Source organism: Salvia hispanica, chromosome 6, assembly GCF_029641045.1.
Source record: "Salvia hispanica isolate PSC_SH4W2 chromosome 6, Shi_PSC_v1, whole genome shotgun sequence".
NCBI classification, from domain to species: Eukaryota; Viridiplantae; Streptophyta; class Magnoliopsida; order Lamiales; family Lamiaceae; genus Salvia; species Salvia hispanica.
In genome coordinates, this window is record NC_142697.1 from 35225016 (window position 1) to 35251278 (window position 26263).

Below are 26263 nucleotides of genomic sequence, written 5' to 3' on the forward strand. Positions count from 1 at the left end.
AATGCAACAAAAAATCTCAATATTATGCATGTCCAATCTCAATAAAAATGTGTTGATATTCCAATGTCATATTGTTGATATTTGTAATACACAATGTTGATATAAAAAAACACTCACGAAAATTATCATATGATAACATAATGACGATATTACCCTTTTGTTGATATTTTGTCTACTATTTATTGAGATTCTGTGAGCTTTAATCTCATCCACTCATTTTAAAATCCAAGGGTGGAGATTTAGTCTTGATTTTGATTAGGATTTGGATTAGGGTGCTAAAAGCATTAGAATAGGACCCTATATGTTATTATTTAATTATATTTAAAATTAAAGCCCTAATTGAAAATTAGAAAGTTCACGTTTGTGAATTGTGAATCAGTTTCTGCGCCGCTCTCCTCCTCTCTCCCTCTAACCCTAACTTCCTCCACCAATCCACCACCAACTCCAAGCCAACGTCCGTCGCCTGTCGCCCCTCTGGCTGGAAACCAGAGCTGGAATTGTGTGAGATTTCAGAAAATACAAATCTAAACCCCATAATTCAACAAAGATTGCGATTTCCTTTATATACAGCCTTGAATATAATTTTTGAAATTCAAACCTTATATGCAAATCTAGATCATCATATTTTGAATGCTGCGCTCCTCTCTCCAAATCTGATTTCTCGCCCAAATCCTCTCTATGTTCCTCATTTTCCATCATTAGATTTAGACCGATTCCCTCTCTACTCTTTCTATTGTGCTATTTGATTATAGATATTATCAATGTTTGTTTGTAATGGTTGTAACTTTTTTTTTCCTCTTCAGATATTCGGTTTTGATTATTCGGTTTTTCGGTTTTAGAATTTTCGGGTTTTAGGGTTTTTATATAATTTCGGTTTTTCGGTTTAATTTGGTTTTTCAATTTTGGTTTTCGGTTTTTCGGATTTCGGTTTTTCGGTTTTCGGTTTCGGTTCGGTTTCAGTTTTAACCTAAATTCGGTTTTTCGGGTTCGGTTCGGTTTGGGCGAAAAACCGAACCGAAACCCGAATGTACACCCCTAAATGCAGCTATGTTGAGAAAGTATGGGAAAATAGATAAAGAGGTAAATACTGATTTACAAGAATGTAAATATATAGAAATGAAATTCTTCAAGATTTTGTGGAGATAGCATGTGAAAGCCACAATGTTTGACTATCAAAGTTTACATATGATGGTGAATAGTAGTAGTAGCAACAAATATTGAGCTATGCTTTATGAGTTTTTCTACCATAAGTATGTGGCAGTAGGTGATTACAGGGGAAGACAATTGAAGCTCATTTATGGTGAAGAAGAGCAGTGTAACTAGTGAGGAAAACAAGAGAGAGTTGGTGAAGCATTTTGAAAAAGAAAAGTGAAGAAAACACATTTTTCTATTTTTTTTTTCAATTGTGTTTTGTTTTCCATATTTAATTTAATGAAGGGAGAATTTTGTAAGCCTATTATACATAAAATGGATGATTTCTAGGCTATGGTTTCGTGGTTTCCCGATTTCCATTTTGTGTAAATGTGGAACGTATTGCGGGGCAAGGGAGACGGGCGTTGTGAGTTGGAGTATTATATATTTCGATTATGGGTTTATATATTTTTTAAATAATTCAAAATTTTAATTTTTTTACTTCTTCCACTTATAGTAGTAGTAATTTGTTAGTGGAAAATAGAGCTCACCAAATAATAAAAAAAGGTTTCCAAAATTTGTTTAAAAAAAAGTTATTTTTAAGGGATGTACCAAAATGAGAAGAGTGCCTACTTCATGGGACAGCTGAGCGAATACTAAATATCAATTGGAGGGTTAATTTTATTTTATTTTTATTTAGTTATTAATTTTCATCATAAGCATCATTAAAGCGTAGAACCAATTTTCAACTAAGGAAGAAGAATAGGTAATAGTTGCACCTAGGGCCAATTTAGATTGGCCTTACTCAAGTTGTGGGCTAATCGATTGGATTTTTACTGGGTGAGAAATCCAACGCCAACCATCTAAATTTAACTAGTTATTCAGGCCAGTCTGTGGGTCCCAGACAATACTGACATCCTTAGTTGGAAGTATTGTTTCTTAAGCAAGTGATATGGTAAAAAGTGAAATATGGCCTGTCTAAGGGACTAGATCGATTATTTGGTGCATCATATCATATTATTACACCACATCGTGATATGTTTTCATCCTACACCGTCGGTTGAACTGAACCTTTCACACATAATTAATCAACCACCGCCACACTCCCTTTCTCACCTCTTTATTACAACCCTCCAAAACCAAACTCATGGCCATCGTTTGAGAGAAGTGAGAATCAGTTGTTTGAGAGAAAAGGAGCATGCAATAAATGGGAAGAAAATGAACATTCTTGTGTTCATCAAAAAGCTTTGAATAAGGTGTTTCTCATGCATGATAAAGCTTGGTTTTAATTGTTTAGATAACCTCGAATTTTTCCTTTTGTTTTTGTTATTGGAATAGGGAAGAAAGAGAAAAAGGATGAAGAAAAGAATTTTATTTTTATTTTGTATCTTTTTTTCTTTTTCTATTTTTTATTGTATTTTTATTTGGTTTATGTGATTAATTTTATTATAGAAATAAATAGTCTATACTACTATTATTATTATCGCTTTTCTAATTCCGCATATTTCCAACATTATACATGAAGTTGAATGTGAAGTTACAATATTATGTAACAATCGTTTGTTTGATTACATGAACTAGCTAGATATGAAATTTTGTTGTGGTTCTAAATTGTTTTGTAAGTTAAAAAATTTACCGAGATGTGGCATTGACTTTTGGTTTTAAAGTATTTTTATTTTTTAAGCATACATTTGACATTATCATAATGGGATCCTAACTTTAGTAACATTATTTGGGGAAATAGAACTAGGTTTAATATTCCATTTTCCCCAACCATAATGGGATCCTATCTATGCTCCCATCGTCATTTTCTTTCAAATACTTCAATGTGTTTGACAAAGTGACACATCAAATATTGAATGAATCTTAGTTCAATAGTCCATTTCATGGGATAGTTCAATTTTTCGGTTTGATTGCAACATATATATAAAGATACAACCGTTAATCACTAGTTGTCACAAACTATTAAAAGTGTTCAATTAAACAATAAAACTATGCACAACACTATCAAAGCCATTACACAAGTTTATTTCATTAAATATACATAAATCAATAATTCTAATTAATATCAAATAAATTTAATTATTTTATTTTAGTAATTTAATATATCTAATACTAATATCTTGTTTGAACGACCATGATGTGACCGCTTAACATCGCTCTCAAATAAAAGTTGCAATGCCAGTACACAAGAAGTTGTTCACCTTTGCAAATCAGGACTAGTTGGGGGATATTAATGTGAGTGGTTGGTTAGTGACAAAATTGAAGCTTTCTTACTTATTGAAAATGAAAAGGAAATGTAAGACACCGGCCATGAAAAAAAGTCCAAATACACTTTTTGGAAATTCAACTATATAGTACATCCACGGTCCACCGTTCGTCATTTGGAATCTCATTTGAGTTCGGTACGGATTTTAAAAATGTAAAGGAAAGTGAGTGAGAAAAGATAATGGAATATGAGGCTCATTTTTATAAATACTATTGTAATAGAATGTGAGTTAAATGAGTTATTGAAAAGTAGGATCAACCTACCATTTAAGTAAAAGTGAATTAGAACTCCTAACGGCAGACAGACTAAAATGGTAAACTAGGACTGCCTACCATTAAAACTACTAATATAATATTACAATATACGATACTTAGTACTCCCTCCATTCCACTTAAATGCCCACCTTTCATTTTTAGTTTGTCCCACTCTATATGTAACACCCCACTTTACCGAACCCTAATTTTAGAGCCAAAAATTTAATTCCCTAATTCATGACTTAGGAAACGTGAATTAATTGAGGAACGAAATTTTGACCGAGTCAAGTTTAGGGTTGCGTTGGAAGTTTGAAAAGTCAAACTTGTGGATTTTATGACGTGGCATGTGAATATTTGAATTAAAGGTGATTTATGTGGTGAATTATTTGTTTATGGGTGAGTGAGATTTATTAGGATATATTTTTGTTCCATAACCTTATTTTCTTGGAATTTTTGAAAACCCCTCATTTTATTTGAGAAAATCCTATTCTTCCGGATTTAATTTAATTCTTGGGATATTTATCCAAATTAAATCCAAGACCCAATTATTTCTTATTTTTTTTATGAGAAAAATCGACCCCCCCTTACTCCATGGTGATTTTCGAAAATCATCTATGTTGGGATGGAAATATTTTTTTACTTGTTTCATTGATTCCTTATTGATTTCCTTCCATACCTAAAATTTAATATTCTAGCAAATCTTACCATACCTCAAGGAGATCTTTCCGTATCTTATTTTAGTTAATATTCAAAATCCATTCCTTATTTACTACCTATACTACAAGCCTATTTCTATACCTGGGGAGGATTTTTATTTTATTTTGCTCCGTGATATTTTATTTTACTCCGTAAAATATACAAAATAAAATCTTGGCTAATTAAAAGCCACTCATGCTTGAGCCCTAGAGCTTATTTTTGTTAATTTATTCTTCCCTACTCCACAATATTTGTTTTAAATTAATTGTGGAGAATAAAATCTTTCCAAATATTCTATTTAATTATCTAAAGATTTTATTGAACCCTATAAATAGGAGAACTCCTAAACCTAACCCTAAAATTTTCGCCCCCTACTCCATAGGTTTCGAGCCCTCCCTCTCTCCACACTCTCTCAATTTTCTTCTACTTTACTCCAATAATCCTTCATCCTTTGAGAAGAATTAGAGTTCGAGCCTCAAGATTTTTGAAGAAACAAGTCTCTACTTTGTTTCTACCGTTCGTTTTTCTCCAAAAAGGTATTCTTATATTAATCCTTCTTCATCTAACCGATTAATCGGTATTCTTGAACCCTCATGCATCTTGATCGAGTGAAAGTGGGAAAAAGGGGATATGGAATATATGTGTGCATGTGTGTGTGCGTCGTGGGTGTGTGCGTTGCGTGTGCGTGTGTGCGTGTTGCGTGTGTGTGTTGTGTGTATGTTGGCAAAATACTCTTGTGTGACATATGTTGATAATAGATCTAGAGTTAAGATGCGAATGAATTTATGTGATGAATATGGCTTGATTTTGATTGGTGATATTAAGATAAATCGATGGGAAAAGGGAAACGTGAGGCATGCATGATTTTAGGAATTTATGTTAGGACTAATACATGGTATGTACATATGTGGTAAAAAGGTGAAACCTCCGTTGCGAATCAGGATAACAAAGGGAAAGAACATACTTGAAATCTAAGCAGTCGAGGTGGACTTTATTCTTAAACTCTTTTTTTTCTTGCAAAAATATTGATTGGTGTTATAAGGGTGGTTTGACTGTTATGCCATGTCTATCTTGTGATAGTTTTGATGATATTGTGTGTCTGATGCCTAGTTTGCGAGTACGCTCCATTAGGCTACAGTGGCTATGGATATGTATAAACGAATTCGGGTCTGAGTACGGGCCGCAAACCCTACCAGGCCGTGTACACGGTGGGATCGGGAGCCGTCCTTGCTAGTCGGCCGGTCTCGTGGGCGAAAAGCGTGGCCACGCTTTCGTCGCACTATGGAAAGATTGTGATTGTGATTGTGGATATTGATGAGAAAAGCGGGGAGATGTTTGACTGGCCAGTCTAAGAAATTATTTTTGTGATACTCGTGATATTTCTTTTTAAATGCTTAAAACTCGAGTTTACTATGGTAAGGGTGGCATAACTTATTAAATAAAATATTTTGGCAACGAGTTCACTGGGTATTTCAAAATACTCAGCCCTGCATGTGTTTTCCTTATGTGCAGGTTGGATGACGACGAGCGTTGGTGGGTGTTGAGCAAACTTAGTTAATAAGATGGATATTTTGAACCTCGAGTGTAGTCGTGTCTTCATGCATGGCTTCACTTTCTCTTGGATGCTTCTGATAAATTTTCGAAACTCATTATTATCACTTAGTCATTTTGAACTTATTTTTCCCCTTTCGCTTAGACGATTAAGACATGTCGTGGATTTTGTTGAGCTTATGACAAACCCTTGTTTTGGATCGTAGTTTATGATATCTTTCTCCTTTGACTTTCTTGTTAAACTCTTGACTTTGATCGTCAATTATGATTATCTACTCTTCATTGATTTTTCCTGATTTAACTGTGGTCTTATTGCCTCAATGGCTCGTTAAATGGCTAGGTCAAATCTCGTTAAATGAAACCCTAGCCTTGTTCTTGTTGCATTTAAGTCCGCCTAGGTAACGACCGCCGAATTTATTGTACCCTTAGAGGGCGAGGCTTTACACTATATGTCCACTTTCTATATTTGTAAATAAATCTTTCTCCTCTTTCCTCGTTAAAATATTCAATCGCTTTTTCCATTCTATTTTGTCACACACAACTATTCCACCGAAAACCCGGCTCAACAATGTGGACATCTCGTGGGACGGAGGTAGTATTAGTTTTGATTGTTGATTATGAATTTTGTTATTGGATTGGAATGGCTAATCTCCTATAATTCAACCATAAACAAAAATTTAACCAAAAACAAAAAAATTATGTTTTCTTCGCTATGTTCTGCAAGCAAAAGTAAATCTTGGAATAACCACCAAAATTTTATCAAGTTAATGATGACACAATACATGGTGTAGAAACTATAACAGTAGCTATCATAATGAATATGGCTACAAAGGATATTGGTCGGGTGCTAAATTTTTGGGCATTATACAATCAATATATCTCATCAATGGACTCGAATTGAGGCTCTAGAACATGATGTATATGTTTTATGTAGTTCTATAATTCAATCAAGTTGCAGATCCAGCAAAGCTAACCTTCGCCTCGCTTGTATCGTATTGCGTCGGTGGAAGCAATGCGCCTTCACCATTCGACGTAGCAAGTTGAAAATATACATCGTACGAGATTTGTATCCACCACTCCCACATTGACACACAGATCAAAAGAATGAAGCCGTCTCCCTGTTATGCTACACGAGGCATGATGGACAACTTACCCCGTCTCGTGTTGGAGGGATTTCCTCTTCTCCTCAGACCTGTGATGGTACAGTTTAGCAATCTTTCGCCTCTCGCAGTCCTGAAAATTGGATAGTGTGAGTTCAACAATCAAAACACCAGGAATATATATATGTATGTATATATTTTGAACTACAAAGACACCTTGAACATATTGAGATAAAACGGTTTCTCTGGATTAGTCCTTCTCAGTTTGTGATATGTGTAGGCGAAACTCAGCTGGTCACGGGGAGTAAATCGTTCGACCTCGTTGAACCAAAGGCAGGAAAACAAGTTTGACATTGGCGTGTGAGCCCTAACAATGAAAGAACCTTCAGGTACATCTGCCATACGATCAACGTGTCATATACAGGAAACAACATAACAACCGGAAAGGAAGGATTTTGTAAAGATCAAATTGTCAAAATCATACTGCTTGGAAGAAGTTTGCCAGGATCTGATGCATTGAATCTTCTCATCCCATCTGCTTGATAGAATGCAAACTGTTCGTCGATAATGGTATGGTTATACTTGTTGAGCTTCTTATTTTGGGCCACCTCTTCCCACAAACAATGGCGATCATAGTGATTCGAAATAGCATATTCGTGACCTTTTCTCCACAAGAAATATTCCAAAATAAGCATTGGATCAAGTTGGAGACGAAGTTTGCTGTCCAGCCAAATTGAGTACCTGAAATGATATGCACATGGAGATGTTGATAATAAGGTGCTGAGAAATACATTGTCAATCAATCAAAATTTCAAATATAAGAGGCAATCAATACTGAGTTAGCCACAGAGATGCAAATTGTGAAACCGCGCCCCAATCACACAAGTAAAATGAGTGTCGGACAGAGTGCATTACGAACATGAATACGTTTGAATTAAATATCAAACAACCCACCCACATTGGCACCTGGATATGACTAGCATACAATTCGTAAGATAGTACTCCGTATATAATACTACTATGAGAAGAGTCCTAGCTGAAATACTACTAAATCATTTACCTAAGTTGCCTGCATTTCGAGGCCAACTTTTAGGACTGTATCTTTCACCAAAAAACAGGAATGCAACTATATACAATAAATTGCCCTGGGAATTCAGATCGTCAATGAGAAAGTATAGGTAAGAGTGTGATGTTAATCCATTGCTTTAAAAATTGGACAACATTAGAATTTTAAACCACAAATGTATATCTAAAATACACATTTCACATTATTCACCGTTTAGGTGCTGGGCTAAATCTACCAGTATAAAAACTCAAAAGCTCGTCAAGGCCCCAGAAACAATTGTGTTGATGTGACAAATTGAAAATAAGAAAGTACAGTCAAAGACATGCTTAGCAAAAGATTAAAAGTATAATACTGTACAATCCATCTTGAAAGTGTTCTAGCTATTCTTTGTACCTTGCTGAAGTAAAAAGTCGGTGGGGCAAAAGTTTTGGTATTTTCCCTACTCTCCGCATATCTGTGTAAGGAAGATTCTTTACCACCACAATCTTCCACAGCCCGACAAAGCCCATCGTATCAGGCATTTGACCTTCTGACGAAAGAGTTTGTAAAGTCACTTCATCAACGAACATGACGAAGCATACATTTTTCCTTGACATACGAGAGACCTGATGTAGAAATGAAGTAAGTACATTTTTGGTAGAAAAGTTATGAGATCTCTTTAGGTAGTAACCTAATCAATCCAGTTTTAGTTCCAACATTAATCGCTACCACTTCTCCAGATAAATAACATGTGAGTTCAAACTAATATCAGCAATCTTTTATGACCTCAAACCCCAACAAAAAACTCTAGCTACAAGAATATCATTTAATCAGACAATTATGTAAGGTATACAAAAGGTTAACAATGTCAACTGACTCAACTAGTCAACTCCAATGAAGACAAAAACCAAATACAGAAAAAATACACTCTAGACATTCAGGTGTATAGTAATGAAAGTAAAATGAACTAAGAATTCCAAACAGATTACAAAGGCTCACTTAATTAGAGCAGATCCTGAATAGCTTCAAGTGTAAGGGAGAATCGTTTTCCAATTTATTGGAATGATAGACTCCTTTTTGAATAGAACTTTTTATGAAGGAAAATACGAAATCTAATCCTGTACAATTTTCGCTGTTTCCATTTATTTTAATGCAAAATTGAAAAACCAGTTACACCTTACACTTACAATTATGAATTACCTATACTTCTACTTAATTTAAGTATCAAGTTGATTTTATCAGTTATGCATGATGGAAATGAAGTCAACAGCTACAACTAATAGGCAGGAAAAGGGTCCTTAGAATCTTACAGCTCTGCCGATTGGTGATCTCAAGCGGTCAGAATTACCAAAAATGCAAGACATAACAGCAATGTGGCAACTGCTAATGTATTTTGCATCATCTTCAGCTAAGTCAAACCCAGTACTTGCTGACCCTTTAGGACCTTTCACAAAGCCGCAATTGATGTTCTGATCCTGGGCATTAAAGGATTCCTCCCTTTCTAGGAGACTCTGATGTCCAGCAAATCTAGGTTGCCAATTTTCATCTTCAGTGGGCTTCTCTTCTCTTTCTGTATATTGCAAGGAAAATCTCGCAAATTTTCGACTTTCTATGGGCTCCACAATTAATGCAGAAGCATCCATAAATTTCATCTCACAAGAACCTAAAAATTGCATAGCATCAGCATTGTATCCACAATTCCAGACATGGAATAAACATGTGAAAAAGGGAAAACAGCTCAAACTAAGTATCAGAAAAGCTTGTCAATCACTGGATTAATAGGACTTTCAAGAAAAAGTGATTGATAATCAAACAAATTACCAGAAAATTTCCGACGCTTGGACTTCTTTTTCGAAGCCGGGCGCTTTTCAGGAACGACCTTCTTAACAGGCTGACCTTCAGCAGAACTGGCCTGCTCAGAAATCAGGTTAAACTTAACTTGCTGGGAGTCTGAAAGAGACTCCTGCCCATACAAATCAGCAGAAGCCTCATCAACTTCTTCATTGTTATGCTGCTTACTTTTACTAGTGTCATGCACAAGAGAGGCCTCTCTATTGCCGCTGTGGGGTTTAGTGGCAGTAGAGTGGTCGATGTCATCATTTCCAGTATCATCACTTTCATCCATTAGATCGTCCTGTAAGTCAATACCATCATCATATTCATCCACCTCATCTAGTGCTCTATGTCCCCTCCCATCAGTATCCTGTGACTGCTGGTTTCTGTGATCATCTTGATCTGTGGACTTCCCATTGCTCTTTAAAGAAGCCTCATATTCAGCCTCATACATTTTCAATTCATTGCGCCCAGCCTCATTGTATAAACCATTCCTATGGTGATCCCAGCTACGGTCATTAGAAGATACCTTATCTCTCCTATTAACTGGAACGCGAACCTTATCCTCAGAAACATTCTGGGCACGCTCCTGTTCCTCCTCAGTATAGTCTTCATCTCTTCTTCTATCATCCCTGTCCCAGTACCGTGAATCCCGGCCATGTGCAACAGACCCGTCACCAAACTTAAGCTCCCTGGGTCTCTGTATTCGTGTCACATCCATTAGAAAATCTGTATCATTGCTAATGTCTTCATCTTCAGTCTGGTGTCTATTGCTTTCCACTCCTGACACACAGAAAGAACGAGTGAGTTGCAAGTCTCAAGCTCCTGTCTAACAAGTTTCTCTAGATATCAGCATGTGTGATATCAAGTTGCACAAATTCAAGTATAAATAGTTTAACGCGAGAAGTCAGCATACACCCATTTTTACGGCTAGATGCAGTTGGATGAAACTATTCAGGTACCGGAAAGCCCAAAAAGCTCTGATCGACAAACATATCAGCATATACAGTTGGTGGATTTTAAAATTTGGATTGAATGCTGGAAATAAATGTTCAATTTCAATATCCATCACAAAAGCAAGGCCTTAGTCAGCATCTACATACCTAGGATATTTGTGTTTGAGCTAGATCAATTAGACTTATATCTTAAACTCTACAAAATCTCTGCACCTTTGAAACATGTACCAGAGCAGTACTGCAGATCTAATACAATGGAGTAACTAAATGGAGGTTTTACAAATCCTTTAATTTTGATCAAAATTGACTTGATTAAACTTCAACATCACAAATACTAAGAATCAACTTCAAAATCACTTGCAATTCGCCTTGCTAGATCTCTTTAATCCAAAAAATAAAAACTAAATTTACTTCCATACACAAATTTCCCCCACTAGAAAAACACTATCTCAGTTCAAAGACCACAAAAATAATAGCAATCAATCACTCAACACAAAGGCTCATCACTTAAACTCCTGAGCACCGATTCACTATACCTAATTAGTCAATCGCCAAAATTTTCAACAGTAAAAGCTCACCAAAACCGGAGAGATTACTCACAGACCTTTACTCTGCAGCGCGAAGTAGAAGAAAGCGGAGATCGACAGAATGAGCGCGAGTATCAGAACGCAGAATCCGAGCGAGATCTTATATGGCGGCGGCGCCTTCGATCGGCGGTGGTGGAACTGCCTGGAGCCGCCGCGGAGACTGAGCGGTAAGTGATCGGAGACGACGCCGTTTCGCGATCCATTGGCGCCGGATTGCCTGAGCTGAGGCATCCGCGCATTATTGGAGGTAGATACACAATGAGCGTGTGTATACCCAGCTCCGGCGAGGGCACGATTGGAAATAAGGGGATTCTTCAAGGGTGTAACGGTGATTTCGGAAGGGTGTCGGAGGAATTTGAGGAAAGCTCACCGGAGAGGAATTGATTTCTGATTAGGAGTGTGAAGAAAGAAAGGAAAAGGAGTGGGATTTTTTATTAAGTTTGATTTGATTTTATCTAATGAGTTTGTTTTTTTTTTTGGGTGGGGGGGCATTTTTCATATCTTTATTTATGTTTATGATGGAAGCCCTTTTTAACCATTTAAGTTTTTGTTTATTTTTGTTTTATACAAATATTTTTGGCATAATTCCACCTTGAACAGTAATCATAGATGGATAACGTGTATATTAGTAAATTCGTCGGTAAACTCCATTTTTTAGTGAATTTTTCATCCATAAACGTCCAACAAACTTCGATGGTCAACTCATACTATGATATCAAAACTTTTCTCGAACGAATTTGTTTTGGTGTTGTAATCTTACCATAATCAATTACTCACTCCAAAGATGTCTAATTGTTAATCTAAATGCTTCGTTTAAATGTTCTTTATGATATGATGGCCAAAATATACTGGTATGGGATATGATTGTTAAAATAACATTATACTTTCTCTATCCTATATAACTCTCACTTTTCTATTTTGACTCATCCCAAACTACACTATTTCTATGACATTCAATTATTATATGAGAGTTAATTAATTTTTCCTTATTAAATAATTGCTCATTACACTTAAAATATTAGTAATTTAATTATAATAAAAAAATCAATTCCAAATTTACGATAAAAAAAATGCGAGTAACTTTGGATAGGGGTAATAATAAGTATTGATTTCTATTTATCACAATTTCAAGTATCATTGCTAAAAAATTGGGATCTATCATGATATGGATTCATAGTGTACTCTTGTTCTTATTTGTATGTCATTTAGCAATATTCTTTTCTTTGGATTATTTAACCTGATAGCTGATTGATGTGAGAATAATAAGAAATTTAAGATATTATAAAATTGTAAAAGATATTCTCGACCCTTTTTCTCAAAGTCCACAAAAAATTTTAAGACAAAATTCAAAGTTTACCTATTATTAATTGTTGGAAAGTATGGGTAAGTGACATATCTTCTTTCTATTATTCTTCCAATATTAAATAAAAAAGGTTAAAATAATATACGATGTTATAAGAAATTTAACAGAATGTATTAATTTAAATTTTTGTTGAAACGTTTTGTATGATTAATGTAAACTTAAAACTTTTTATATAAGTTTGTACTGAAGAAATATTTTATACTCCATGTATGATGTAATTTCCCCTAAATCTTCACTCACAAGTCCATACACATCACAACAATTTATTAATTTTTACGAAATTAATTAATAAGGAAGAAATCGAGATTTCCCCCAAAACGAGCATAAGTCAAAGTAACCTCTGAATTATGCAATTTTATTTCAGATACACTTATATATGTTGCTTCGTCGTAATTAAATTTTTATTATGATTTTCAAAATCTTAATAAATTCTAATTCAGATTTGAATGTACACAAAATTCGACCATATATCAACTCATTTTCTTGAATCCAAAAGTTTAGATGCAAACAAATTATATTTCACGTTTTGTAAGGTCATATAAATCTACTAATCCTTTTTTGCATAGAAATATATATATGCACAATTCGACATTATGAAAATAAGTCCAATTTTTCCAAGACAACCCCATTTAAAGTATGTTATTGATGTTGAGTTCTATTGGTGGCTTGGCGCTTTCAAATGACAAATCTAAGTGTATAGTTTCAATTTTTAAGATATTTTGTATGTGGCATGTTCATATTTAGAAAGTAAAATATATAGAATTATCAGTATGCATATTGAAAAAGTATCGGAACATCAAAATTTTGGTATAACGTGACTTTTTTTAATGATATGACGTTGAGAATATTAGTATTATAAAGATGCATATTTATATACTGTGATATAGCAAAAACTTGGTATATATCTTACTTTATTGTCACTTTGTCGGTATACCATAATATCACTATATGTTGATAGTATAATATATACTGGATTTCATACTATATCAATATTTCGTACTGAAATTCGATATACTTTACCATATATCTAATTTTGATATGGCATATCAAAAAATTGATAAGGTAAAGCTACCTTACTGGTCTTAATGCTAATGAAAAGACAAGACAATATCTTATGATTAATTTATTAATAAACATGATTTGGGCTTTGGCTCATTAAGTGGCCCAACAGCATTACGTTCTATTTACCAATTAGAAGTGGAGTACTACAACATTATGTTTTAGACATTCTCTTCCTACGCCTATAATATATTATCTCTTTTCCATTTTTTAGACATTATTTTCAGCACACGTTTTAAAAAAAATTATGTTAAATGAATTAAGTAAAAAAAAAATAAAGTAGAAAATAAAAAAAGAGAGAAGAAAGTAAGTCAGAAGAAATGTGTTGAATTTTACAAAAAAGAGAAGTGACACCAGTATTATGGAACGTACCAAAATGACAAAACGACTCCACTACTGTAGAACAAAGTAAGTATATTTTAATATTTTTACTACCGTATATCTTATTCTAGGGATGTGTTATATTGATAACTCGCCCTTATATTGCTAACTACAACTAAATAATAGACATCGGATGATTAAATCAAGATAAAAGATCATTTTATCACGAGTATCAATATAGTTAAAAATGTCAATATAGTAATTATTTAAATATTTTATTTATTATTAATCTTTTCTGGGTCGAACCTCGAATTTAAATTTCTGAATCCGTCACCGTATACTAATATACTTACCTACTTCTAATTAATAGGATTACTATAACAAGAAATGTCGCAAGAGAACAAACCGATACTTATACTGTCTTATTTTTCATGAAAACATTATTCAATTCAATGTTATTATATATTGGCTCAAATGTGAATCCTCAACGTTTGGTCTTATGTCTTGCAGCGTCTCGAGCAAGTTCGATGGCACTTGGCTTTCCACATCCACCTATAGCTGCATTTCTTTTTGCATGCTTTGATGCATTCTGAACAAACAATATCATAGGGAAAATTAGATGGTCAAATAGCCAAAATTATGAAAGAGATGTAAAATTTTCGTTCGTCCAATATTTTGAAAAAATGAATTACAAATAAAAAAAAAATTGCATTTTTTGCAATTATCCCATTTAGCTCCTTATCAAAGAAATACACAATGATGTGGTAGCCAATTTTGAATACGTGGAAATGATATGACTATGTTAGATATGCTTAATTAACTCTTTTCGTTCCTTGGAGTGGTATATACATATTTTTGTGGTGAATTACGCGTTTGAAACTGGCTGCCACATCATCGCATATTTTCATAGAAATGAGACAGGCGAGATAATTGCAAATATTGTAAACTTCGTGATGTATAAATAAGTTTTTAAGAAGACAGAGACGGGCCAAAATATGAATATATTTCGTTATTTATTTGGTAATTTATGTTAATTTTATATCAATCTTTCAAATTTATCAATTCTATCTGAGTCTCTTTAATATAGTAGGAGTAGTAGTAATTTAGAATATTAGGATAAAGTTATTAAAGGTAAGGACATATCCGATTATTCATCCGATTAGAAATGTACTAATTCTTTCAAATCGATAAAAGATTATTAAAAGAAAATTTCATTGTAGTTACCATGTTTTGCTCTACTATGCTTGTGATTGTGAATATGATGGATCGAATGTCCTTTGGCATGCTCCTAAACAAGATTAGAAAAAATATATTAGGCTCAATTTGATTTGGAAACTAACATTATGCATATAGTCAATCATTCAAATTTTTACGATTTACTACTTGATTAAGAAAAGTATCAGTAGCTCCACCCACTGATTCCGCCTCTATGAAATCCTGAAAAAAAGATGAAAAATGGACAAATTTAGTAAACATTAATTAGTGTAACCATACTTTTATTTATTTCAAAATTATTATCATGTTTTCATGTAGACAACAATAAAAAACGGGTTCGAACCAGACGAGGTTGGTGGGTGTGAACACGAGACTAGAGGTGCCCAAGGTTTACGGTTCCGGAGGTTAATAGCGAAACCATAATCGTCGGTTATGGTTTCGAACCGGAACCGTGAAAATTTACCAGAATCGAAACCATCAATTTTAGAACTGTGGTTCGATTCAAGTTCAAAAATTTCCGAACCGAAACCGTGCCGGAACCGCGAAAAACTGTGGAATCAAGCCGGAACTGCAAAAAACCATTGAAAACCGCCGGTTCGAAACCGTAAAAACCGTCAATTCAGAACTGAAACCGAAACCCGGGGTTTTGGAACCGGAACCGAAACCGTAACCGTGAAACACCCTCGCGGTTCGATTCCGGTTCGGCAATTTCCAAAACCAGAACCGGCGGTTCCAAACCGTAACCGACGGTTCCGGAACCGTGGGGCACCTCTACACGAGACATAGTAGTATGGCATTATTTTCTTTACAAATTTACCTGTATGAGTAGAAGGGAAATCAGTAAAACTAAGAGGAGCTTCTTCATCTCAGATAATTGAAAGAATTTTTTGATTTTAAGCTTATTTGATTGTCAGAGAATAATATACCTATTTATTTATATAGACATATAGTTCAGTTATTTTTATCCAATTTTTGAGGTTCACATGAAATGATCCTTAACAAAATCATAATTTTCGTGTGACCTAAAGTACCCATTATATTTGCTAGATAAAGGGTCCTCACTCTTTATATGTTCGATTAATTTATTTTGGTTGTTGACTTGTCTCTTCTTGTCTTTTATGCAAATCCAATGACTATGATTAATAATTGTTGAAATTATAAATTGATGATTTACATTCACATAACGACCTTAGTAAACGATAACGAAACCGGAATACGGTCCAAATCCTTTTTTTTGATAAAATAGGTTTCTCCAACACCAAAAGAGTGGGTGTGTAAATTATAGTACTCCAACCGTTTCACCTTGGCTCTTTTAATTACTCTCCCCGTCCACCATTAAATGTTTAGGTTTAAAAAATTATTTGACTTTATGAAGTAAAGTGGGTAGAAAAGTTAGTGGAATGTAGATACTATTTTTATATATTGATTTTATAATAAAATGTGAGTGGAATGAGTTAGTGGAATGTAGGGTTCACGTACCAAATATAGTAAAAGTGAAATGAGACATTTATTGGCGGACGGACGAAAAAGAGAAAATGGGACATTTAATAGCGGATAGAGGAGTATCATATAATGGGGCTACGAAGATATGAATGATTTTACTCTAATGTAACTTTTTGGTGGATTATTGAATGCTTTCCCCCCTAAAAAGTTTGATATTTTGGCCTATAGCTTAATCAATGGAGATGTAGACATCTTCAATGTTATTTGCTTTCTCATATTTATTGGTTTTCATTCAATTTGTTAGGCGAAAGCTATGGATAGTCATTGGGCTTCCTTTATTTCTGTCATGATATTTCAATATTTTATAAATATAAATAACCTTTTATATAGACTTATATTAATGTCCCCACGTGTGAATTGACATTCGTTTTACTTGTGGCAGCCGGAAATCCATAGGTTGTACACTTGGCCCTTATAATAACAGTTTAAATGAATAAATCAAAAGTTAAAATTAACAAACCCCTAATGAAAGGGTCAGCACCACATGAATGTAAAAGGTTTGCATAGATTACGAATCGAAATGTTGTTTATTTGGCACTTAAAATATAAATAAAATGAATAAAGCAAAATTAAAATTAATAACCCTTAATGAAAAAGATCAGCCACAACATAAATGTGAAAAAATTGCAAAGATTATTATGAATTGGATTTTCGGTTTAATTATGTTGAAATCTCTAAATCTTGTTTTACATCGACTCTCGATGATGATGTTGTATCATTTATACAAGTGTGGATGATTACATTATGTTCAAATATTTTCAAAAAGCAATCAAATGCATATAAACTAATATTTATATTACAGTAAACTGACATGTTTTGCATTACAAACTAATATGTTCATTTACGTCGTTAATGTAAAACTTAAAATTTATAATGCAAAACATGTTTGCAATAACAACATATAATTATGCATATCAATTCAAATATTTAAACCCAAATTCAGGTGAATGTAAAAAACAATTCGGTATACATATAGTCGCGCAAACAAACTTAACACTAGATAAAATAATTGATTTATTTGTAGTTAAGGAGGTTTAATCCTTAATTACTTATATTTTTTCTTTAAAAGATTAATAACTCAAGACAATTTGGCTAATGAGGGCAAAGGTGGAGATGAAGGCCATGACTAGGCTTAGCCGCAAATTTCGAAATCATCTTCTCATGAGGGATAACCTTTTCAATTCTGAACTTTGTTACCAAATTGTGCACTAGCACTAATATTGCAAGTTTAGCATAGGTTCTCCCGGGGCACATTCTCGCTCCTCCTCCAAACGGGACGAATGTGTAGGGCGCCGGCCCACTCCCCTCGAACCGCGATGGATCAAACTTCTCCGGATCCGGGAAGTATTCAGGGTTGTTGTGGGAAGAGTGCGGCGTCCACAACATCTGAAATTTTCTCAGGTTATTACAAGCAAGAATTTAAAAAAATAAATTAAATAATAATTTAATGTATTACAATAAAAGAATCTGCTAAGGACGTTTTTTTATTGCAACTAAGGACGCTAATTTCTTTTGTAAAAATATACCACCAACCCTTCGAAATATGTACTTATTGTTAGTATCCTAACTAAAATTAAAGGACGCAAATGGAAGCGTCCTAAAAATGCAAATATTTGAAGTTTACTTGTCGTTAATTTAGGAACGCTTTATTTTGCATTCTAAATTGTTATTAATTTTAAAAATTATCCGATGCAAGTAATGGAAGCATCTCGATTTTTATGTCCTTAAAAATTAGTAAGTGTTTTATAGTGTTTATAAAATGTCTAGTTTGCCTAATTGGGTTGTGATTCATACCTTCATTCCTTTAGGAATGGTGAAACCTGCGAAGGAGATATCGGCCATGGCTTCCCTAAATGTTCCCGGTGTAGATGGCACTATCCTGATCGCTTCACGTGCAACGTTCCATGAGTACTTCATCTTTTCGATATCCTCCCACGTTAGATTCTCACCGCGGGCTTTGGATTTCGCAATCGCCTTTTGTTCTGTAAAATTTGAGTATTTCAGAACAAAACACATGAACTACAAAAAACTCGGTAACCGGTGACAGATTATTCCGTCACTAATCAACAAATTTCCATGTTTGAACAAAGTTAGTGACAGATCAGTGTCGGTAGAGCCGTAATCAAAAAGCTTATCACTAAAATTTTAGTGACGGACTTGTCTGTCATGTAAATTAACTGACGGAACACATTGGGTGGCTGTTTAAGTAAGTTTGTATTAGTGATGGACAACTCTATCAGCAAATAGTGTCTAACGCTTTCCGTCACTAGTTGCTGAGCGATCGATCACCGTCACTAATCCCTCAATAACCTCAATAATTTAACCACACGTTTTGGAAAAATGATGTTAATTAGTTAAAATAGAGAGACAATAAAGTAAGAGAAAAAATAATGGAAACAGATAAGACCATTCTCTACTCATGTCACACTACACCAACTATTAATCTCAAAACTCATATCACACACTCTTACCTTTGAGAACCTCCTCATACACATGTGGAAACTCTGCAAGAAAGAACACAACCGAAATGGCCGAAGAAGCAGTGGTGTCAAAACTAGCCACCATCAAACCCACAAAGAAATTCGCAATCTTATTCACACTCAAACACTTCCCTTCCTCATCCTTCAACTCCAGCAACTTCGACAACAAATCCCTCACCTCTCCACCCCTCTCTTCCCTTCTCGCCTCCACGATCTTCGCCATCTCCTCTCTCACCGTCTTCCCGGCCTTGATCCCACGGCCATAAGCCGTCCATGGAAGATCAATCGGCAGAGACATCATCCCGTTCCTCATCGGGGCGAACGGCCCCGAGATCTTCTGCAGGCTCTCGGGGTCCGTCACGTTGAGGAACAGCCTGCACGCTAGCTCGAAGATGTACTTGCTGATCAGTGGCTGAGCCTTCACGGTTGAGTGAGGCTTCCACCCGTCACCGCGGAGATGGGCGCGGGCCATGGCGTCCATCACCGGGATGTATTGGCGGAGGGCCTCCGGCTTGAGGAGGTCGTCTTGGAAGTTGCGGAAGAGGCTCACGGCATCTTTGTAGGACGAGTCGAGGTCGAAGTCGGGGATGATGATTTTTCTGAGGGATAAGGGTAGCCAAGGCGTCACGAGCTTCCCGTCGTTGGTGAAGATCATCTTATTGCCCTGACGTAGTAATCTATGTAAAGCTCAATTTTATTGGAAAACACTGAACTAACATAGAGGTAATTGTTAGGAAATATGACCTAAAACAATATATAAATGAACCCTATATTCTTAAAATCTATTTTTTCTCTAAAATGATTGAAAAACGAATTAAAAATGACATCGATGTTATCGAAAATTGAGGTTAAGTGTTTTGTAAGACCATCTCTAACCAAACTTCAACACTGTTTTTTTTTTAATTGAATACTTTAACAATATACCAAACCCTAAACCATTTTTAGACTGATAATCTACAATATTAGATGATAATCATGATACTTAACTCGACTTGATAACAAATCCTACCTGTGCCCCGCATAAGACTGCGACTTTTTCGCCGAGGAGTGAGGTGCGGAATACATCGGTGGAGTATTTCTCCATTCGGTCGCGCACGAATTTGGAGAAACCGAGAAGGCCGAGCTCGATGTTTTCGCCGAAAATAGGCCAGCCATTGGTGCCCGGGGGAAGGTTTTTGGTTTCGTCGAAGGACTCCTTTTGGAAGAATATGATGAGGTAGATAAAGAAGGGGAGGAGGAGGAAGATGAAGAGGTAAGGTATGAATATGTCCATGGTTGTGTTTGAGATACTAGCTATAGATGGTGATTAATGTAACGTGAGTGACATGTTGGTATGTGGATTGAATTTATATAGTAGAGGGTGGGACTTTATAATAATACTTCCCTCTATTTCATAGTAGATGAGTTATTTTGCCATTTTGATACGTTCCATGGTAGTGGAGTCATTTTCCTTTTTAGTAAAATTCAACACATTTCTTCTCATTTACTTTACTCTCTCTTGCTTTATTCTTTCTTCGTCTCTCTACCTTTTTTATTTCATACTTTATTCTTCTTTTACTTAATCCACTTAACATTTTTTCTTAATCTTCGTGCCGGAAAGAAATACCTTAACTACTATAGAACAGAGGGAGTACCTATTTTGGCCTATAGATACTTTGGGTTAGACACCACTATTAAGTGAACAACAATATTCTGTTTGCCATCCTATCTTCATACTTGATTAATTTCAAAAAATTAAATTGAATATTGGCGGATTATTGAATGCTATTCCTCTAAAAAGTTCATTATTTTGCCTATAGTTTTAATCGACGTAGATGGAATATCATTAATATTTTTTTGCTTCTCATATTTATTTTGTGGTTATGTCTATTTTATTTTCATGAACGGCCATTCATTTTGTTAGGCGGAAGCTATGAATAGTCGTTGGGCTTCCTTTAATTTTGACATCATGTTTAATACTAGTATTTTATTACATACTATAAATAAAGGTTAGATTTCATGTCGGTGATCCAACAGAAACATATATAGAATCAATACTGTAAACATCACCTGATCACCATATTCTAAAAAATTAAAGTAGAACACAGCGGAAAGGGAGGAATTGCGGTAAGATTTATGCTTAAATAAGAAATTATTACTATTATTCTTAAAAATGGAAAGTTTTTATGTATCTCAAAATTCTTTCCAAATACTTTAGAAAAATAATCACAACCCCGTATGCAATAGTTGTTATTTATATAGAAAGCTGTTAATTATGTACTAGTCAAATCGGGAGTTTGAGGGAAGTTGGAAGGTGTATATAATTTCTATCTAGCCCCAATCAGTTTGCAGTCTTTCAGGAGTCACCAAAACAAAAAATTTGTATCGGCTTGAACCAAAACGGACAATATCAAACTGCTATTGTAGTCGACGATCCGAACAAGCGATATCAGAGACAGGACGAGTGGCCCCAGGATGACTCAAGTTCGAGTCGGGCCCGAACAAGTGGTATCAGAGCCAGATCGAGCGGGCTCAGAGTTTGAGGCCTTTTGGGAGTCATCTAAAAACAAATTCGTGCGGGCTTAAAGCAAAGCGGAATATCCGAACAAGTGGTTTAAGAGCTTGGTCGAGTGGGGCCACGATGACTCAAGTTCAAGTCGGGCCCGAACAAGTGGTATCAGAGCCAGGTTTAGGGGGAGTACAATTATAATAGGCAAATATTCCCCAACAAATATTATACTACTTACAATTTATAATGCAAATCATGTTTACAGATAACAACATAATTGGGCATATCAGTTCAAATATAAACCCATATTCAGGTGAATGATAAAAACAATTCGGTATAGTGTATACATATAGTCACGCAAATTACAAACTTAACCCTAGATAAAGTAATTGATTTATTGGTAACTAGGGAGGGTAATCCATAATTACTCAAGGCAATTGAGGGTAAAGGTGGAGATGAAGGCCATGACTAGGCTTAGCCGCAAATTCCGAAATCATCTTCTCATGAGGGATAACCTTTTCAATTCTTAACTTTGTCACCAAATTGTGCACTAGCACCAATATTGCAAGTTTAGCATAGGTTCTCCCGGGGCACATTCTCGCTCCTCCTCCAAATGGGACGAATGTGTAAGGCGCGGGCCCCCTCCCCTCGAACCGCGATGGATCAAACTTCTCCGGATCCGGGAAGTATTCAGGGTTGTGGTGGGAAGAGTGCGCCGTCCAGAATGTCTGTTATTTTCTCGGGTTTTAAATTTATAAATTAAATAATTAAGTGACCAAACTTCATACTCCCTCCATCCCACTTTGGGTTAAGCACAGATTTTAATGCAAAAATGGTAAAGTAAGAGAGAAGTAAGAAGGAAAAAAAAATTAAAGTATCGTTAGTGGATAATGAGTCTCATCTCATAAAAAGAATTTTATTTTTCCTAAAATAAGAAAGTGCATATTCTTTTGTGACGGACTAAAAAGGAAATATTCTAGTGGAACAGAGGGCGTAATATTTAGTATGGTTTGCCTAATTGGGCCATGGTTCATACCTTCATTCCTTTAGGAATGGTGAAACCTGCGAAGGAGATATCGGCCATGGCTTCCTGAAATGATCCCGCTAAAGTTGGCACTAGCCTCATCGCTTCACGTGCAACGTTCCATGAGTACTTCATGTTTTCAATATCCTCCCACGTTAGATTCTCACCACGGGCTTTGGATTTTGCAATCGCCTTTTGTTCTGTAACAAAATAATTTTACCAAGTTTTGACCCTACCTAATTGGGACAGAGAGAGTACAATTTATTATAATTTTCTTTTATTCTATCGAAGTCTAGTTTGTTTAAAACTTTGAGTGAATTTATTTCTCCTTCAGAATTTTGTTCAAATTAGGGATGACAGGGTTTGAATACATAATTGACAAAATAAAAGAGAATATGAAAAAGTAGTTGAAATCATGTAATAAATGGTGAAGCCTATAAATGATAGGGTAAAAAAATAAGAAAAAGTTAATATAAACGGATACAGATTATTTCTCTAGGATGGATAGAAAAAGGAAATTTAGCTTCTATAGGGATAGAGGTAGTATCATTTTAGCACGTCAATAAAAAAATACTCTTTCTATTATATACTCCCTCCGTCCTTTATAATTAGTCACCATTAGATCCGGCACAAGTTTTAAGAAACGTAATAAAAGTGGGTTGAAAAAGTTAGTGACATGTGAGTCCTACTTTTATATATTAATTTTATAAGAAAATGTGAGTGAAAAATGAGTTAATGGAATGTGGTCCACTACCAAAAATGATAGTAAAAGTGAAAGGTGACAAAATTTTTAGGGACAGACGTAAATGAAAATAAGTGACGACTTTTCAAGTTCGGATAGAGTATTAGTTTTATTATAGTTCTGAGTAGAATCGAGTTAATGGAATGTGAGATCCATTTACTTAAATAATAAAAGTGAAACGAGACATTTAAACGACTGTTTTCTCAAAACTCATGTCACACACCATTAGACCTATTTCAATGATATGAATGGAGTTTTTTATAAGCCAATGCATTTGAATTTTATGTGTTTATGCTCTTACCTTTGAGAACCTCCTCATACACATGTGGATACTCTGCAAGAAAAAACACAACCGAAATGGCTGCAGAAGCAGTGGTGTCATAGCTAGCCACCATCAAACTCACAAAGAAATTCACAATCTTATTCACACTCAAACACTTCCCTTCCTCATCCTTAAACTCCAGCAACTTTGACAACAGATCCCTCACCTCTCCACCTCTATCTTCCCTCCTCGCCTCCACGATCTTCGCCATCTCCTCTCTCACCGCCTTCCCGGCCTTGATCCCGCGGCCATAAGCCGTCCATGGAAGATCAATCGGCAGGGACAATATCCCGTCCCTCATCTGGGCGAATGGCCTCGAGATCTTCTGCAGACCCTCGGGGTCGGTCACGTTGAGGAACAGCCTACCCGCCAGCTCGAAGATGTACTTGTTGATCAGTGGCTGAGCCTTCACGGTTGAGTGAGGCTTCCACCCGTCACCGCGGAGATGGGCGCTGGCCATGGCGTCCATCACCGGGATGTATTGCCAGAGGGCCTCCGGCCTGAGGAGGTCGTATTGGAAGGTGTGGAAGTGGTGCATGGTTTCTTCGTAGGAGGATTCGGGGAGGACGATTTTTCTCAGGGATAAGGGTAGCCAGGGCGTCACGAGCTTCCCGTCGTTGAGGAAGATCATCTTATTGCCCTGGCGTTATAATATATGTAAAACTCAATCGTATTGCAATAAACTGAACCAAAATACAAATGTCATTTTTATATAATATATACACATAGGTTAATTTTAGTTCGTTTGAGAAAAAAATGACCTAAAACGATCTACCAATTGATATCTGTATTAAAAAAATTGCATTTTCTAAAAGATTTTAAAACGAAATAAAAATGACATCCATGTTATCTAAAATTGAAAGTAAAAACGTAGGGATTCAATTTTGATTAAATAAAATATTTGAAAATATGCACATGATTTGATTGAATTCAAGTACTGGTGAAATACAATTACAAAATCACGATACTTTGACTCGACTTGATAACAATTCTACCTGGGCCCCACAAAAGACTGCAATTTTTTCACCGAGGAGTGAGGTGCGGAATACGCCGGTGGAGTATTTCTCCATTCGGTCGCGCACGAATTTGGAGAGACCTAAGAGGCCAATCTCAATGTTTTCGCCGAAAATTGGCCAGCCGTTGGTGCCGGGGGGAAGGTTTTTGGTTTCGTCGGAAGACTCTTTTTGGAAGAAAATGATGAGGTAGATAGAGAAGGGGAGGAGGAGGAAGATGAAGAGGTAAGGTATGAAGATGTCCATGGTTGTGTTTGAGATACTAGCTAGAGATGGTGATTAATGTTTGTGAGTGAGATGTTGGTATGTGGATTGAATTTATATAGGAGAGGGAGAGGCCAATTTTATTTTGTCCTATAGGTACTTTGGTTTAGCCAGCACCTTTTTTATAAGTTTATTTTTTAGCGGATGAGATTTAATTGACCATAATAGTCTAACTCATTCAACAAAGTTGAATCACTTTCTTTTTTATAATTACTTTAAAAAATTATAATAAATAATTAAAATAGGTAAATGGTAAAGTAAAATTAAACAAGAATAAAGTAGAGAAGAGTCTTCTCTATATTATTCTTATTTTTACTTTATTCTTTATTCACTATAACTGTTTATTACAATTTTTTAAAACAATTTTAAAAAAAAATGACTCAATTATATAGAGTACTTAACTTTAATTTCAAAGAATTGAAGTTAGAAAAGTCAAACTGAATATAAATTGGCGGATTATTGAATGCTATTCCCTCTAAAATGTTTGATATTTTGGCCTATATTTTAATCAATAGAGATGGAGATGGAGATATCTTTAAATATAGGGTTTTTGGCCTATAACCATAAACTTTCTTCGAATTTCGGTTTTTCCTATAAACTTTCAAATTTGTTTTTAAAACCATGAACTTTTGATTCATTTGCTTTTTACCAACCCGACCCAAATACCAAATCTCCGGTGTAAAATTGTTCAACGTGGACAGACGTAAACAGTACATGGAAAAACCAATTTTATGAGTGAAACAGCACTATTTTTTGAATTAAACTTAAAATTAAATAAATAATCAACAAAGAATCTCCGGAGAAGCAATCTGCAATTTTCGAGCTCTCTTCAACGAATTTCTGGAGATGCAATCGGCAATTCGCGAGATGTTTCTGGAGATGCTCCTTCTTCACCGAATTTCTTGAGATGCAATCTGCAATTCTGGAGATGTTTCAACGAATTTCTGGAGATGCTCCTTCTTCACCGAGAGCTCCTCTATCCGAAATTCTCGATCAAATGCATTCACACTTCTACCGCCCCAAATCTCTTTCCCATCTCTCGCCGGG

The 26263-nt window shown here is 35.2% G+C and overlaps 4 protein-coding genes across 4 annotated transcripts; all 4 read right to left on the reverse strand.

Annotated features, from left to right (window-relative positions):
* Nucleotides 1-6616: 6616 nt before the first annotated feature.
* Nucleotides 6617-11880, reverse strand: LOC125207152 (uncharacterized). Its single transcript, XM_048106373.2, has 7 exons — nucleotides 11440-11880; nucleotides 9868-10662; nucleotides 9357-9709; nucleotides 8461-8672; nucleotides 7486-7742; nucleotides 7218-7396; nucleotides 6617-7134 (listed from the first exon to the last, which is right to left on the reverse strand). Exons 1-7 carry the CDS (start codon nucleotides 11651-11653, stop codon nucleotides 7051-7053), a joined length of 2094 nt encoding a protein of 697 aa, XP_047962330.1. The 5' UTR covers nucleotides 11654-11880; the 3' UTR covers nucleotides 6617-7050.
* A 2547-nt stretch (nucleotides 11881-14427) lies between these two features.
* On the reverse strand, nucleotides 14428-16297 carry LOC148923709 (uncharacterized). The gene is made up of 4 exons (XM_089059875.1): nucleotides 16198-16297; nucleotides 15549-15602; nucleotides 15390-15453; nucleotides 14428-14754 (listed from the first exon to the last, which is right to left on the reverse strand). The coding sequence occupies exons 1-4, from the start codon at nucleotides 16243-16245 to the stop codon at nucleotides 14663-14665; spliced, it is 258 nt and encodes an 85-aa protein (XP_088916001.1). The 5' UTR covers nucleotides 16246-16297; the 3' UTR covers nucleotides 14428-14662.
* A 1463-nt stretch (nucleotides 16298-17760) lies between these two features.
* LOC125203422 (beta-amyrin 6-beta-monooxygenase-like) lies at nucleotides 17761-20670 on the reverse strand. Its single transcript, XM_048101759.2, has 4 exons — nucleotides 20373-20670; nucleotides 19355-20027; nucleotides 18678-18865; nucleotides 17761-18269 (listed from the first exon to the last, which is right to left on the reverse strand). Exons 1-4 carry the CDS (start codon nucleotides 20634-20636, stop codon nucleotides 17976-17978), a joined length of 1419 nt encoding a protein of 472 aa, XP_047957716.1. The 5' UTR covers nucleotides 20637-20670; the 3' UTR covers nucleotides 17761-17975.
* Nucleotides 20671-22080: 1410 nt separating this feature from the next.
* On the reverse strand, nucleotides 22081-25213 carry LOC125206716 (beta-amyrin 6-beta-monooxygenase-like). The gene is made up of 4 exons (XM_048105955.2): nucleotides 24935-25213; nucleotides 23919-24579; nucleotides 22888-23075; nucleotides 22081-22579 (listed from the first exon to the last, which is right to left on the reverse strand). The coding sequence occupies exons 1-4, from the start codon at nucleotides 25196-25198 to the stop codon at nucleotides 22280-22282; spliced, it is 1413 nt and encodes a 470-aa protein (XP_047961912.2). The 5' UTR covers nucleotides 25199-25213; the 3' UTR covers nucleotides 22081-22279.
* Between the last annotated feature and the right edge of the window lie 1050 nt (nucleotides 25214-26263).

Bases quoted from the DNA above. Each gene is read 5' to 3' on its own strand.
- LOC148923709 (XM_089059875.1), bottom strand. From the start codon at position 16,245: ATGAAGAAGCTCCTCTTAGTTTTACTGATTTCCCTTCTACTCATACAG. The intron at 15,603-16,197 runs GTAAATTTGTAA...TCTTTTTTTCAG, and splicing joins TTTCCCTTCTACTCATACAG to GATTTCATAGAGGCGGAATC. The intron at 15,454-15,548 runs GTAGTAAATCGT...AATCTTGTTTAG, and splicing joins CTGATACTTTTCTTAATCAA to GAGCATGCCAAAGGACATTC.
- LOC125206716 (XM_048105955.2), bottom strand. From the start codon at position 25,198: ATGGACATCTTCATACCTTACCTCTTCATCTTCCTCCTCCTCCCCTTC. The intron at 24,580-24,934 runs GTAGAATTGTTA...TTATAACGCCAG, and splicing joins CAGTCTTTTGTGGGGCCCAG to GGCAATAAGATGATCTTCCT. The intron at 23,076-23,918 runs GTAAGAGCATAA...ATTTTGTTACAG, and splicing joins GTATGAGGAGGTTCTCAAAG to AACAAAAGGCGATTGCAAAA.
- LOC125203422 (XM_048101759.2), bottom strand. From the start codon at position 20,636: ATGGACATATTCATACCTTACCTCTTCATCTTCCTCCTCCTCCCCTTC. The intron at 18,866-19,354 runs GTAAGAGTGTGT...CAAATTTTACAG, and splicing joins GTATGAGGAGGTTCTCAAAG to AACAAAAGGCGATTGCGAAA. The intron at 18,270-18,677 runs GTATGAATCACA...AGAAAATTTCAG, and splicing joins CCATTCCTAAAGGAATGAAG to ATGTTGTGGACGCCGCACTC.
- LOC125207152 (XM_048106373.2), bottom strand. From the start codon at position 11,653: ATGCCTCAGCTCAGGCAATCCGGCGCCAATGGATCGCGAAACGGCGTC. The intron at 8,673-9,356 runs GTAAGATTCTAA...TTTCTACATCAG, and splicing joins GATCACCAATCGGCAGAGCT to GTCTCTCGTATGTCAAGGAA. The intron at 7,135-7,217 runs GTGTCTTTGTAG...TCCAATTTTCAG, and splicing joins TTTATCTCAATATGTTCAAG to GACTGCGAGAGGCGAAAGAT.